The 15,392-nt window shown below is 39.0% G+C and overlaps 1 protein-coding gene across 1 annotated transcript in view; it reads right to left on the bottom strand.

Moving 5' to 3' along the window:
• LOC139467947 (set1/Ash2 histone methyltransferase complex subunit ASH2-like) overlaps window positions 1–15,392 on the bottom strand; it is a 99,729-nt gene that overhangs the window by 79,776 nt on the left and 4,561 nt on the right. The window contains exons 4-13 of the mRNA XM_071249547.1: window positions 15,085–15,174; window positions 13,853–13,941; window positions 13,203–13,294; window positions 12,228–12,323; window positions 11,202–11,270; window positions 9,115–9,202; window positions 5,726–5,798; window positions 4,166–4,383; window positions 3,214–3,291; window positions 1,793–1,882 (exon numbers count right to left, since the gene is read on the bottom strand). Of these exons, the coding sequence (XP_071105648.1) occupies window positions 1,793–1,882; window positions 3,214–3,291; window positions 4,166–4,383; window positions 5,726–5,798; window positions 9,115–9,202; window positions 11,202–11,270; window positions 12,228–12,323; window positions 13,203–13,294; window positions 13,853–13,941; window positions 15,085–15,174 (983 nt within the window). The remainder of the gene's footprint in view (window positions 1–1,792; window positions 1,883–3,213; window positions 3,292–4,165; window positions 4,384–5,725; window positions 5,799–9,114; window positions 9,203–11,201; window positions 11,271–12,227; window positions 12,324–13,202; window positions 13,295–13,852; window positions 13,942–15,084; window positions 15,175–15,392) is intronic.

The raw sequence follows: 15,392 nt of genomic DNA, 5'->3' as shown, positions 1-15,392 counted from the left end.
GTACTCTGAGGATACCTCATTGACAACTATTGAAATATGACTGAACTTGTCATACCCGCATGGAGCTTGGCGATTACAGTATTCAACGTAATAAGCGCCTGCTCTAATAAGCGCCTACGACGATATTTGTAAATATACTGGCTAGTGAACAATCCCAATTAGCACCCCTTCTGATTGATCAATGTACGCAAGACTTATTTATTCGTGTATAATACGCACTCATGTGTTATATGCACCCTTAACTACGGGCAATTAAAATCTTGAAAAATATATCTGTCTTGTATATATAAACATATCAGGCTGTCAGCTTAAACCACGAAATTTACGATCTTTCAACTCTCTTTTTTTCACCAAAATAATATTCTAATAAGAGACCCTCATTTCTAATTTTGAGAGTGCCCTGGGGGCTTATTATGTCTAATACGGTACCTGGACAGTGGGAACTGTACTCTGAGGATACCTCATTGACAACTATTGAAATATTAAAATACATAACTGAAATATTTGTGAGATGGAATGTACAGCCTCATTCTTTGTAAACTTACAAATTTTGTTGCATAGTAAATTGAAGTAAAGTAAACAATCACTCATCTGCAAATATGTTCTGCTGCAGAGCTGTTATCTACCTAATGTTAAAAGTGGTAGTACATAAAGAAATTTCTCTAGTTTTTCCTGAGTTTTACTCTTATTCTATGACCAGCAAACTTGTGTTAATTTCAAATCCTGATAATTGAAAAGGGAACCCAGCAATCCTATTAAACAAAACACTGTATGAAGAAAATACTGCAATGCCAAAATAAGTGAAGAGACGAATATATCCCTTTAGTTTGTTTATTTGTTCCACATCGCATTCATCAATATTCCATCAATACAATGTAGGGACTGTAAATAATCGAGTATGGACCAGAGGATCCAATGATCGATATTGTGAGTAGCGACCCACATTGGAATCTGTGACACACAATCAACCAAGAACAGAGCCTGACCACCAGATCCATCTTACAACCAGCATAGGTTGCTGGGTATCAATTCTAAATTGGAATCCCAGGGTGTATTTCCTTAGAATAAATGCAGAAAATCAAATAATGGGTTCATACAAACCCACACACTGCATTTGTCTGTGCATAAGAAAGAGTTGACAACGGAATCAAATCAAACAGAGATATCAGGGACAATTCTTCAAATCCAGGTTATAACAAATTCTACAAATAGACTAACTGTATCAGAGGGGAAAACTGTATGAGGAATTTTTCACTTTTTTTATCCACCAACACACATGAGCAGATATCATTGAAGCCTTGATACTAGGGCCATCAGCTCACCTTGATGTTTATTAGATTTATGCAATGATATCAATCAGTTTATGGTTTGGTTTGGTTTGTTGTTTTCGCCGCACTCAGCAATATTCCAGCTATATGACGGCGGTCTGTAAATGATCATGTCGGGGCCAGACAATCCTGTGATTGATATCATGAGCATCAATCCACCCAATTGGGATCAATGACATGCTTCAACCAAGTCAGCAAGCCTGACCATCCGATCCCGCTAGTTGCCTCTTACGACAAGCATAGTCGTCTATTAAGGCAAGTATGGGTTGCTGAAGACCTATTCTACCCAAGATCTTCAGGGGTCCAATCAGTTTATGTGACAATAAGACCATAAAACTCAATATATACAGAAGTCTATCCGCCATGGCAGCCAGGATTTAAACAAGATACAAACTGTGAGAGCAACTTTCAATGAAACTGTTGTGAGTTTATGCACTGGTAGAGGACACTGTGAAGCTACTCACCGAGGGATTGCGACCAGCCTATCCGCACAGCTGACTCGGGTGGCATGTCTGTGATCCTGGCCTCAAAGTACCATCGACCACACTGCACCCCTAAGGATACAGGAAAATATCAGCACTGTGTCAGATCATATTGCACCTTGGAGAAACAAGCATAACATCTCACTGGGAACTAAAATAAGAGCTTGGTTTGTTAGCTGGCCTTTCTTAGTTTTTTCTCTCCTGGCACAAAATTTATTTGGTTTAATTTACCGTCTGAAAGTATTCATATTTATCAAATTGGCTTGTTTGTTTCTTGCTGAACGTTGGACTCAGCAGTATTCCAGCTATATGATGGTCGTTTATAAACAATCGAGTCTGGCTCAACACAATCCAGTGATTGACATCATGAGCATCAATCTCAATAGATGGGATACAATGTCATCCATGAACCAAGTCAACAAGTTTGACCACCTTTGAGCACACTATTACGACAAGCATGGGTTACTGAAGACTAATTCTAAACCAGATCTTCAAGGAAAAAGTGGCATGTAAGCCCATGTTCTCCATTATGTTTGATTGTTTGTTTGTTCTTTAACGCAGCACTCAGCAATATTCCAGCTATATGACGGTGGTCTCCATGGGACATGATGACATGCATCAACCAAGTCAAAGATCCTGACCAACCAACCGTTAGTCGCCTCTTATAACATCTCTGTTATATGTTTTGAATAATTCAACAGTCACAGGCAATGTAGTTCACCCGACTCTCATTGATTTGTAAACTGAGGTTTACCATATTTGCATGAGAAACTGTTAGTTTGTTGTTTAGCGCCATACTCCAACATGTAAATAATTGAGGAAGGACCAGATAATCCAATGACTGATATGATAAGCAACGATTGACACCATCAGGGTATGATGACATGTCATCAACTATACTACTAAGAAAATGTCAAGGACCACACAATTCTTTCACATTACATGACAGATTAACTACAGTAATGTGAAAAAACTGTGTGTTCCTTAATTTTTTAAAGTAGTATATATCAATGAAATTCAAGTGAACACGGATCCATTCACTGGGATAATAATGTAACGCTTTGAGTGTATGTAGGGTGTTTGTTTGTTTGTTGTTTAACGCCGCACTCAGCAATATTCCAGCTATATGACGGTGGTCTGTAAATAATCGAGTCTGGACCAGACAATCCAGTGATTGACATCATGAGCATCAATCCATGCAATTGGGATCAATGACATGTATCAACCAAATCAGCGAGCATGACCACCCGATCCTGTTAGTCGCCTTTTACGACAAGCATGGGTTGCATGGGTATCTTCACGGGTCGTATTTAGGGTGTGAATATGGCGCATTATAAAAATGCACATAATTAATTCAGAAGAAACCACAAGCATGACAAGAGGTTGTGAACTGCGTGCCATACCATGAGTTGAACGTATCATACTGTATCCCTTCTCCCCCGTCACGGACAGCCGGTCATCCGACACTTTCAACTGGGGAGCTGGAACAGGAAAACATAACACTCAGATCAAGGAACACATTCGGTTTTCATCACCAAGTCTCAACAGCACCATGAAATCAGCATAAGACAACTATTCATTTCCTTTGATGACGGAAATTTTCCCTGAACATGTCATGTAAATCAAGTCTTTGAATGACATTTAAAAGTGATACACATAAAGAAGAGAATTTATGGATGTCAACTTCTTTATTGTGATGAACACAACGTTTCGGAGTATATTCTTACTCCTTCATCAGGTGAATGAATGCTATGAGTGAGTGAGTGAGTTTGGTTTTACGCCGCTTTTAGCACTATTCCAGCAATATCACGGCGGGGGAATGAATGCTATGAAGCAGAGAACAAATATAAGCACTTGTAAGAACAACAAAAGTAATAAGATAGCAAAGGTGGAAACTTAAGAAGGGAAGCCAACAGTTAATTGGCGCTTATAGGTGATTAGCAATGGACAAATAGAAGTCAACACTTAACAGTTAATCAGCGCTGATTGGCAATGGGCATTAACTGTTGGCTTCCCTTGTTAAGTTTCCACCTTTGTTATCTTAATACTTTTGACGCCAGATCTTAACTTGCAGCATAATGGCAATGAGAAGGACCCCTTGACTTAATTTGAACACCATAACATATCGCAACGAAGGCTATTGGTGCTTTCCTAGATGGATACAGGTCTCCCAATGTGCTGACAAACCTAGAAACATAATCGGGGACAATCTGGAATTCAAGCATATGATCATAGGTTTCTGGCAGGCTAAGGGGACACAACTCTGAACAGCAAGTTGCAGCATCCATGCCCCCTGAAAGGTTAAGTTCAAGCATATGTTTACATAGCAAGCTGACAACTAACAAGGAGGCTGACCTCTATCATGCAGCGCCAGGAGAACATGGGAAGACAGGAAGGTCCTGTACAGGTAGCCAGGTATAGGTTTTCCAGCCCAGTCCAGGCTCTCGTCGAACGCCTGTCTGTTGGGTGCGTGGGGATCGCACTCTGCCAGGATATAGCGGTAGCCATCTTTGTTAAATGGATGCTCCAAGGGGTAGCCATGAGGTGGGAGTTTGGCTGTTGAACTCTGATCACTGCAAAGTGTGAAAAAGTCATTAAAATCACTAGGTATTTAGTTACAACTTCACAAGACTAAAAATGCAAAGACACTGTATTGTATCCAAATTTTGCAAGATCCAAATTAAAACATTCACTTTTGAAAATGATAAATATGAGAACTGGTAATAGGTTGTAGGTTTGAAAGCCCAAATATGAAACGTGGATTGAATTGAATTGAAGGGGAACATTAGTTCAATAACCAAATTGTTCTGCGTTATATGAATCACAGAACCCCATATTGTGATGGGCATAAATTACATCTACATCTCTTCACTTGCATAAAAAGCTGTCAGTTAAGCAGTTAAACAAGTACATATGACATAAAAAATAACCAGTTCAAATACTAACACATCTTAACCAATCATGTAGCAACAGTCAATAGCCGACTTCATTAAACTTGAATTCCAAACAAAGTGTCCTTAGCAGGGAAAGTTGGCAAAATATTATTGTGTCCAAGACTGGGATTTTCAAAAGTTTTGATTTTCCTATATTTAGAGGTATTTTAACATTGCATTCAATGCAACAACTTTCAACTCAGTATTAAAGTCCCTTCCTCTTTACTGGTCCTGTTATCGGTATGACACAAGATTCTACAAGGTCGTAACATCAGTTAAAACTTTAATAAGGTGGTCTTGATAAACCCCTGTTAAAACCTAACCAGTTCAAATACGTACACACTTTAATCAATCATTTATATCAACATTTCCCAGCTGACTTAAACACTTGTTAGTGACTCCAAACTAACCTCACTATCAATCTGCCACTAGTCTCATGCCTATGTCTAGTAAAACTCTAATTCTAAGTCAGCTCAGCTAAATATAGACCGTATCAACACTAAAATCAACTGAAAATTATGCTAAGAGCCAAGTTTTGAAAACTAGCCTAAAACGTTTTTGGCACAGACTGCTATCATGCTGTCATAAGGGGAGGTGAAATGGGGTTTAACATTGCATCCAAGATTATTGCACTTACATAGCGACATGTATGCACATGTGTGTGGCTGCTTGTACGAGTCCGGACTGATGCCGATTTATAGTGCTAGCACACTGAGATACCATGCCTCGGTTTAACATGCATACCCCACTCAAACATGGAATACTCCGAGCCAACCAGTGCTTGTTTTAGCCCCTTAATGCTGAGCTCCAGACAGGGTAACAACAAGTACCATTTTTTAACGTCTTTTGGTATCACGCGACCAGGGACCTTCCACTCTCCGGCCGGACGCTCTACCACTAGACCATGGAGGTGGTCTGCCATGAAGCTTCATCAATCATCTCTTTACAAGACATGCATCATGGTATCAACTGTGTCAGTTACCTTCTTTTCTGCTTAGATCCTGGTATTAGTTGATTGTCGAAGGGTGCTTTCCTCTTGGCCGTGCGTCCTTTACCTGAAGCAATACCCATTTCTTTGTCTGTGGCAGGCATCTACCATTTCAATACAGAGCACAATTATCCTGTTAATATCAGTATCTCCATGCAAGTTTGTAAGTAAGAGTTTGTAACTTTTAGTTAAGAATCATCAGTAAGTTTGTATTAAGTAGTAAGGTTGACCTCACTGCCATTTGTTTGTTGGTTTGTTGTTTAATGCCGCACTCAGCAATATTTCAGCTATACGACGTTGGTCTGTAAATAATTGAGTCTGGACCAGACATTCCAGTGACTGATACAATGACATGCATCAAACAGGTCAGCAAGCCTGAGCACCTAATCCCGTTAGTCTTAAGACAAGCATAGTCGCCTCTTACAGCAAGCATGGGTCACTGAAGGCCTATTCTCTACCCAGATCTTCATGGGTCTGTTGACATTTAATTAGTTAAGTACCTTTGATAGTTACATTAAGTACCTTTGATAGTTACACTATACAATAAGAATGTAGTATAAGTTAGAATATTAGTTCTGTTTTATAATTTAGCATTTTGTACCTTAAAAAATCATTCAGTAGCTCTGTACAGCTTTCTCTCAGTTCAAACCCCAATAATTGTCACACTGCATGCTTTTGACCTAGAGCACTCTTTGCCCCAACACCCCAGCCCAATCTATTGTGTCGCTGATAGGCCAAGCTGGCCATTGCTATAAACCTCAATATTCAGATTGTATACATTTTAAAATCAGTTGCTCCTTTACTTCTCATAGGACATCTTGTAGTCAGTGTATATTTATTGCAGTGGTCTTCATCACCTTTCTCATTGTGTGACGATATAGAGGGATAGGAGGAAATTTATTCACACTTGAGGTTAGTTGATAATCTATTGTATGATGTTGTATTTATGGATGATTTCTAGTTACTGTGATTAGAAATAAGATGTTTTGTGCAGTGCATTTCAGGTTTGATTGATTAGAAATATAATGTATCTGGTACAAATTTATAGTTGTAGATGATGTGGGAGTTCAGTGACTTATTGGGAAACCTGTAGAATTAAGTATTACACTGTAACCTAACTTTATATCGACTACATATCTTATGTTATAACCTATCTGTCCAGTAAAGGCAAGTAAATGTGAATGTATGTTTGAAATTAACGATTGATGTATCTGGAAAACTGCAGGTGTAAGAGCGTTGTTATTATTATTATTATATTATACATTCATACACCACAGGTATCCAGGTATTGGTATCTACTCAAATGCAGTTATATTTGCTCCTCGATCAGTGGATCCATTTGCATTCCAGTTATCATTCTCAAATCCCTGGGGAGTATACAACCCACGCTGCCTAAGGGTGCTAGGTCTTTACATCCACCTCACATATTGGTAACCCATTCCCTGCTGGGTGAACAGAGGCACATTTGAACATATGAAGTCACTCCGGGGGACACCACACGTTTTGACACTTGTTTCGGGTGTAGGTACGTATATACATTGTATGTTTGATGTGAGTGATTGATGTATTTGGGTAAGTGCAGGTGTATGAGCATTGTATGTTGGCTAGCGTACCTTATAGTTTTATCATTATTGTACCATATCATAACACTTGTATATATAGAGTTTTCTGCATACACATTGCTTCCGTATGCAGGTGTGTCACTGGCAACACTTGCCGAGTGTGTATGTACCATAGTATATCACTGGTGGTGCCAGCACAGGTTTGACCTTGTAATTCCTGCAGTTTCATACAACTTATCACTATATAATTGTACCAATATGTTTGGTATCCTAATACCTTGACCTATTGTCTTGCTATGCGTAACTTTTGTTTGTTTGTTGTTTAACCCCGAACTCAGCAATATTCCAGCTATATGACGGCGGTCTGTAAATAATCAAGTCTGGACCAGACAAGGATTAACAGCATGAGCATCAGTCTACGCAATTGCATCAACCAAGTAACCGAGCTTGACCACCCGATCCCGTTAGTCGCCTGTTACAACAAGCATAGTTGCCTTTTACGGCAAGCATGGGTTGCTGAAGACCTATTCTTCCCCAGATCTTCATGGGTCAGATAAGTGTAACTAGATTCATGTCATTTAAATGTTGTTTGTTAATGAAAGTGATGTGTATTTTACAACTGCAAAGAGTAAGTAAGAGTATCTGTACAAACAGATTGTACATATTTATTAGATTGTATTATAGATCTGCTTATGTTGTTATTTGTTTCAGACTGACGTACGTACATTCATACCTACCTACGTACCTACCTACCTACGTACCTACCTACGTCCCTACCTACCTACATATGCTCAAGAAACATCATCAGCCCCACACTCCACAGTTGTTTGTTGTCATTTGGGAAGCTATCCCTATCAGCCCAAACTTAGCCCTGTTTCATTATGATTTAATTGTGTATTGATTTTCACTAAGTAATATGTTGCTATAAGTTAGTAATAATCTAGCCTGACAAATACTTGGCCTGGCATACCATAGCGCCTACCACAAAACATGATAAATCTTATGGCATTGTACCATGATAACAAGTCATGCAAGTTAAAACAAACTGTTTGATGTCAACGTCTTCTTTGCCAGGCTGCATGGAACAGTGGGAATTTCAAGCAAAACCGGTGCAAATAAGTATCACAATGTATTAATACATACATCATGTACATAGGAGTATCGTGACTCCTTTGGGAATTGAATCTGGGTCTTTGGCATCAACACTTTATCATTTGGGATTAAACCTTAATGTAAAATAACTAGCTATTGTGAGAGAAATAAAATGCATCTCAACCAGACTAAAGGTGGTTACCGGTATGTCTAACACTGCCAAAATAGTCAGGATGCCCATGGATAAATGGGTGCCTCACCAGCTATCTATACTCCTTTGAAAATCTCAGAAAGTTTGTTAAAATGAAGTAATCTATTACTCCCTGCCTTAGCTTGTCCACCACACACCTCTGTCCTGTTTACAGCCGGTGGCTGTCACAATCCATCAGACAGGAGGTAGTGTTCAGCAGACTGTAGACTTTTCAAGGGAATACAGTATATTTGTGATGCAAACTTAGACCCAGTTATACCTGCTAGGCACAAGATTGTTTTGTTTATAGTAATATGACACTGCCTTGTGTGAAGCTGGGCAATGGGTGAGGGACTCGAGATGTCTGCTGACCACACGTTACTGACCGGCTGACAGTTTTGTTACAACACAAGATCCTTCTAGATAGGGACGTTTTTCTACAATTTGGACTAGGAGTATCTACACAGGAATCGCTACCCAGCATGTCTCCTGTGGAGGACGTCTGCTCATACAGCCTCGTTTTGAACATGGATACATACTGTCCACCACAGGGAGAGCCTTTGGAAGCTGTCCTATCAGCTGACTGGTCCTGGTCACCTCACTGTTGGGGCCGATCTTGGACAGATCCTGCAACACAAGCAGACAGACAAAAACATAAAACACTCTCGCAAAATCAGGGCTTGATTTAGCTATATAAAACATGCACAAGTGCAGCCTATTATTGAAAAACACAACCAAATATTTATGTTTACATGCACCCAAAAATTCAAATTTGTGTCTTACTAACCCTTACTTGTCCAAACAATATCAATCTTTGAACAAATTCCATGTCTCAAAGTTTTATTTACCATGCTATATCACTCATCCCAGTGTTGTGTCAGTTTCATGATATATAACAGTAATCGGAGATCTGTGATTTTACTTATTCAGACGAGCTTATGCATCTGTGTTTCAACTTGATAAAACTTGTGTATATAACTACTATATATGAGCTTGTTCTCGTCGCTATATGGCTGAAATAATGCCGATGCGACGTTAGATTTTAACACACTCATTCACTTTGATAAATTTATGGGATCAGGGTCAACCTGGTTTAGTCTGGTGCAGCTAGCTTTTCACATCAACGTGCACCTGGTACAGGTTAAATCAAGTTCCTTAAATTGAGCCTTGAAAAACCATTCACTGTGTGTCAGCAAATGTTAGAGAAAACATGGACATATTAGTGTCAGTTAAATGGCCTCTTGTTGTCCATAAGAAATCTCACCAACATGACCAGTGCTTGAAATTATGTAAGTCTGCATGTCAAGGAGGAAATTAAGGAGGAATATTGACATTTCCTTGTGGACTACCACAGTTACCATTATGTAGATGGAAACTCTGCAGATTGTATGTTTACTAGTCCACAGAAATGATCAGAGCTTTAGATAAACTCAGCTCTGTATTTGTGAAAAAGAAATCAGCAATCCCATAGTTCTTGCTAAGGCCAACCAAAAATCAGAGGACATCCCATGAAGTGTAATGTCAGAATGACCTTTCATTCGACCAAATAGCATCACTTACCAGATCGGGAAAGTGACAGTCAGAATGTGTTTTCTTATCATGCAACCTCAAAATGGTTAGCACTGGGCATCGAGGAAGACAGTTACAAGCTGTATGACTGATTCATCATTTATCTCTGGCTTCAATGCAATACACATTTGAAATGGAAGAGATTTTCCATAGCCAGTCCGAAGTTCTGCCACACAATCTTGGCCAAATATTAGACATTGAAGAATTTTCTTTTGTTCAGTTTTCAAAATTGGTATTTTCCAAAGCGTAGTCTGGAATGGAAATTGCCAATTTTGAAACTAGCGCTGTAAAGCTCGAGAAAACTGCTTTCTGATTGGCTAACACCAAATTCTTGTTAGTCTTTTTATTGTTCGGTCAAACTTTGAGAAAGGTCATTCTGACATGACCAATAATGTGATGTCCTCAGATCATTGTTTAGCGGAAGCGAGCATTAACATCTGATTTTAATGAGATAGAATAAATTAGAACTACCCAAATCATTTTGAGTTGCCTGAGTACAAATATGCATGAAAAATTTAAATCCCAATAGTAGAACAACAGTCAATGGAGTTAAATTTTTAACTTGCATGCCTGGATTTCTTTACCTATCTCTCTATACTGGTACTGAGCGAGTGCAGGCATCTTACATACAATAATGTGAATAATTCATAAAATAGGAACCACGTCTCACTCATAGTTAATTAGACATGTATATCGCTGTTGTGAAGCTATGTCACATGTTACACACTCAGGGCAGCGCACGAACAGATACTAGTTAGAAGTCACCTGGCACAGCATTTTAAGCACAAGTAGTTTTTGAAACTGTCTACACATTGGTGTAAAAATACCCAACATACTGGACCCAAGGGAGTAAAAACATATAGAATACCCAAAGACATCAGTATTCCAGAAATATATTATCCAGAGCCCTGAAATATAAATTAATTTCCCATCCTGATGCTAGTATGTGCAGATATGTGAAGAAATACCATCGTAGATCCTACTTGGCAAGGACAAGGTCAAGCACAAGCCAAGTATGCTACAGAAATCTCTCCAGAACAACCGAGTATTAGCTCACCTGTGTCAATAAGCTGAAACAGAAGTCCCCTGTGGAGTCATCACACGCAAACAGGTCAATTTCTTTGGTCTGAAACATCAGCAATCAGTAGATCAATCTAAGACCACATCCCATTATAGATAAATACATGACATGGTCCTACAACCCTGCTTGCATTGAAGACACATTCTCATGGCAGCATTTCATGTCCATTTTTAGATAATGGCAATTCTGAACCATTGACAACAATCACACACTTTCTAAAAAGGCCATAGACAGATCATACATTTTCCCTGCCAAGGTGGTACAATAGACAGATAATACAAAGCTCAACCTCTACAAATTTCTCCACTTACCATGAATACAAGACTTACAAAAAGTCATTTTAATGCTATATGATATTATTTCATGGACTTCAACAACGGTAAACACTGATTTTTATATTCTGAGGTTGCCATTAATCAAGAAGGCTAAGGTAATCAGAACAACATGTGCTCTTTCACTCTTTAACTTTAACACACACACCATGACATCCATTGTTTTGAAGACAGTGGTGTCCACACAAAACAATACATAAACAATGTGACATACCATTGTTTTGAAGACACCAGTGTCCACACAAAACAATACATACACAATGTGACATACCATTGTTTTGAAGACACCAGTGTCCACACTGAACAATACACACACAATGTGACATACCATTGTTTAGAAGACACCAGTGTCCACACAAAACAATACACACACAATGTGACATACCATTGTTTTGAAGACAGTGGTGTCCACACAAAACAATACACACACAATGTGACATACCATTGTTTTGAAGACACCAGTGTCCACACAAAACAATACACACACAATGTGACATACCATTGTTTTGAAGACAGTGGTGTCCACACTAAACAATACATACACAATGTGACATACCATTGTTTTGAAGACAGTGGTGTCCACACTAAACAATACATACACAATGTGACATACCATTGTTTTGAAGACAGTGGTGTCCACACTAAACAATATATACACAATGTGACATACCATTGTTTTGAAGACAGTAGTGTGCCATGTGAGTTTGGTTCTTCGAGAGACTGTTGTAAGACTTTCCCAGTTCTTGTCAATGAAAGGAATTATCTCCTGAAAGACAGACATTCTTCATTCAAAATCAGGCATGAAATATGGAAAGGTTACAGTCCACAAATGATTGCTTAAAAGTTAGGAATATTCTTGAGAGGTTCTTTCACAATTATGGTGAACGGATAGCAAAAGTCTGTACCATGTTGGGTGTAATTTCACATTTCAAATTTTACAAATCATTTTACAGTTAAGCACAGTTTAAAATGAATTCTTTCTTAAAAGAGTGAAAAAAAAGAGCAGCAGGAGCAGGAAGGGGGGGTCCCTTTACTTTATTATTCTGACAGTAGTTAGAAAGGATTCAGGTTAGGAAAACCTAAGCGTTGTTAGTTTAGCATGTCCCATAATTGTATGATGGCTACTTGGCTAGTTATAGACACTGTGACATGCCTATGAAATCAGCAGGTCTTAGACAGCCTAGAATGCAGAAAGGTCAAACAAGTTGCATGCAGGCTTTAACCAGACACAAAATATTGCACCCTAAATGCATTAAATATTAAGATGAAATCAGTGTGGCTGTTCCTAACACAAAGTTCACTTATTTTTAACAAAGTTAACAAGGTTAACATATCCGAAGGCAAGTCATTAAGGAACAGATTGGCAAACAGACTTTAAAAATATGTTTTGAGTAGCCAAACAGAGATGTAGAAATGCTCTGTAAATCCTACACTGCTTATTGGAACTTTTCCAACAGGGTTGATCCCTAGCGACTGATACTAGACAATAAATGGATGAGGGAGTATGATGTCCACATCTAATGACTAAGAGCACCCTCTCCAAGTTGCAACAAATGATGAAATCAAGACAATTTGACACCCAACTGCAAGGTAACACCGACATCCTAACCAAAGGGAGATAACTTTGTGCAGGCACTCTACTCACTCTGTCCTTGGAGAAGACTTGTTTGGACTCCCCTTTGCTCTCGGCGGTGTGCACTAGGTTGGCTAGTGCAGTGTAGCAGATCTGTGTAAAACCTGCAAGCAAGAAACATGCGACATTGTTACACAAAGTCTCAGCAGAAACTGGAGCTGGATTATTTATCAAACAGACAAGTCAACCGGGAACTGAGGCAATAAGGAAAATCTGGGATAATTTGCTACTACAAGTATACGGTGTTGACAAAAATAAATCATCTTCTGCATTGTATTATACTCCTCAAAAGCTGTAAATCATCTCGAAGGTAAAACAAGTGATTATGAAATGCTTATTAACAGTTTTAATGTGTTGTTGATTAATGCTGTACTCAGCAATATTCCAGCTACATGACGGGGGCCTGTAAATAATCAAGTCTGGACCAGACAATCCAGTGATCAATGTTGTGAGCAATGATCCACGCTCTCAGGGTACAATGACACGCTATCAACCAAGACACCAAGCATCACAACCTGATCCATTTGGTCACCTCTTGCAGCCAGCATAGGTTGCTGGGGACCTATTGCAACCCAGAATCTCCATGGTGTGATTGTATATGTAACAATGTTAAGGTGACACAATATGTAGAGGTGAACATCGTCAACAGCTGCTCCACTTACTGGCTTGTTTCTTCTGACACGACTCCAGGCCTGTCTGGTTACAATTTTTACAAATAAACTGGTAGTTTGTCATGAAGGGAATGCATTTGCTGAAAATAGATGAACAGAATCAATTACAAGCCTCAATCACTCGACATCTAATAAAAAGAGAGTACATACCCCGATATGACAGCTGATATACAGAATACATACCCTGATATGACAGCTGATACACAGAATACATACCCTGATATGACAGCTGATACACAGAATACATACCCGATATGACAGCTGATACACAGAATACATACCCTGATATGACAGCTGATACACAGAATACATACCCTGATATGACAGCTGATACACAGAATACATACCCTGATATGACAGCTGATACACAGAATACATACCCGATATGACAGCTGAAACACAGAATACATACCCCGATATGACAGCTGATACACAGAATACATACCCGATATGACAGCTGATACACAGAATACATACCCGATATGACAGCTGATACACAGAATACATACCCGATATGACAGCTGATACACAGAATACATACCCTGATATGACAGCCGATACACAGAATACATACCCGATATGACAGCTGATACACAGAATACATACCCCGATATGACAGCTGATACACAGAATACATACCCCGATATGACAGCTGATACACAGAATACATACCCAATATGACAGCTGATACACAGAATATATACCCTGATATGACAGCCGATACACAGAATACATACCCGATATGACAGCTGATACACAGAATACATACCCCGATATGACAGCTGATACACAGAATATATACCCTGATATGACAGCTGATACACAGAATACATACCCTGATATGACAGCCGATACACAGAATACATACCCGATATGACAGCTGATACACAGAATACATACCCGATATGACAGCTGATACACAGAATACATACCCTGATGTGACAGCTGATACACAGAATACATACCCGATATGACAGCTGATACACAGAATACATACCCCGATATGACAGCCGATACACAGAATACATACCCCGATATGACAGTGAATACACAGAATACATACCCGATATGACAGCAGATACACAGAATACATACCCGATATGACAGCTGATACACAGAATATATACCTGATATGACAGCTGATACACAGAATACATACCCGATATGACAGCTGATACACAGAATACATACCCGATATGACAGCTGATACACAGAATACATACCCGATATGACAGCTGATACATTGAGAGTGGAACCAGCCTTGACACACATTGCACTGGAGCTCCACACTGCCTATGTTTCGACCTTTGCCACTAAAACAATGTATACATTTTATTTAATCCTTTTCATAAAGAACAACCTTAAGGAAACAAGAGCACAACCATTCCATAGTCCCAGGTTAGTAATATTGATGGAATAAGTTGTGTTTAACATGTTTAATATGGCTTTGAACATTATTTAGTTATATGATGGCACATCAGCTGATTGTGGGAAGAAAGTGATGCAGTAATTAAAAGTTAATACTTTGGGC

Source organism: Haliotis cracherodii, unplaced genomic scaffold (assembly GCF_022045235.1).
Source record: "Haliotis cracherodii isolate W230 unplaced genomic scaffold, xgHalCrac1.p SCAF_2, whole genome shotgun sequence".
Classification (NCBI taxonomy): Eukaryota; Metazoa; Mollusca; class Gastropoda; order Lepetellida; family Haliotidae; genus Haliotis; species Haliotis cracherodii.
The sequence above is the reverse complement of the archived record's forward strand: the minus strand, read 5'-3'. Positions and strand labels throughout refer to the sequence as shown.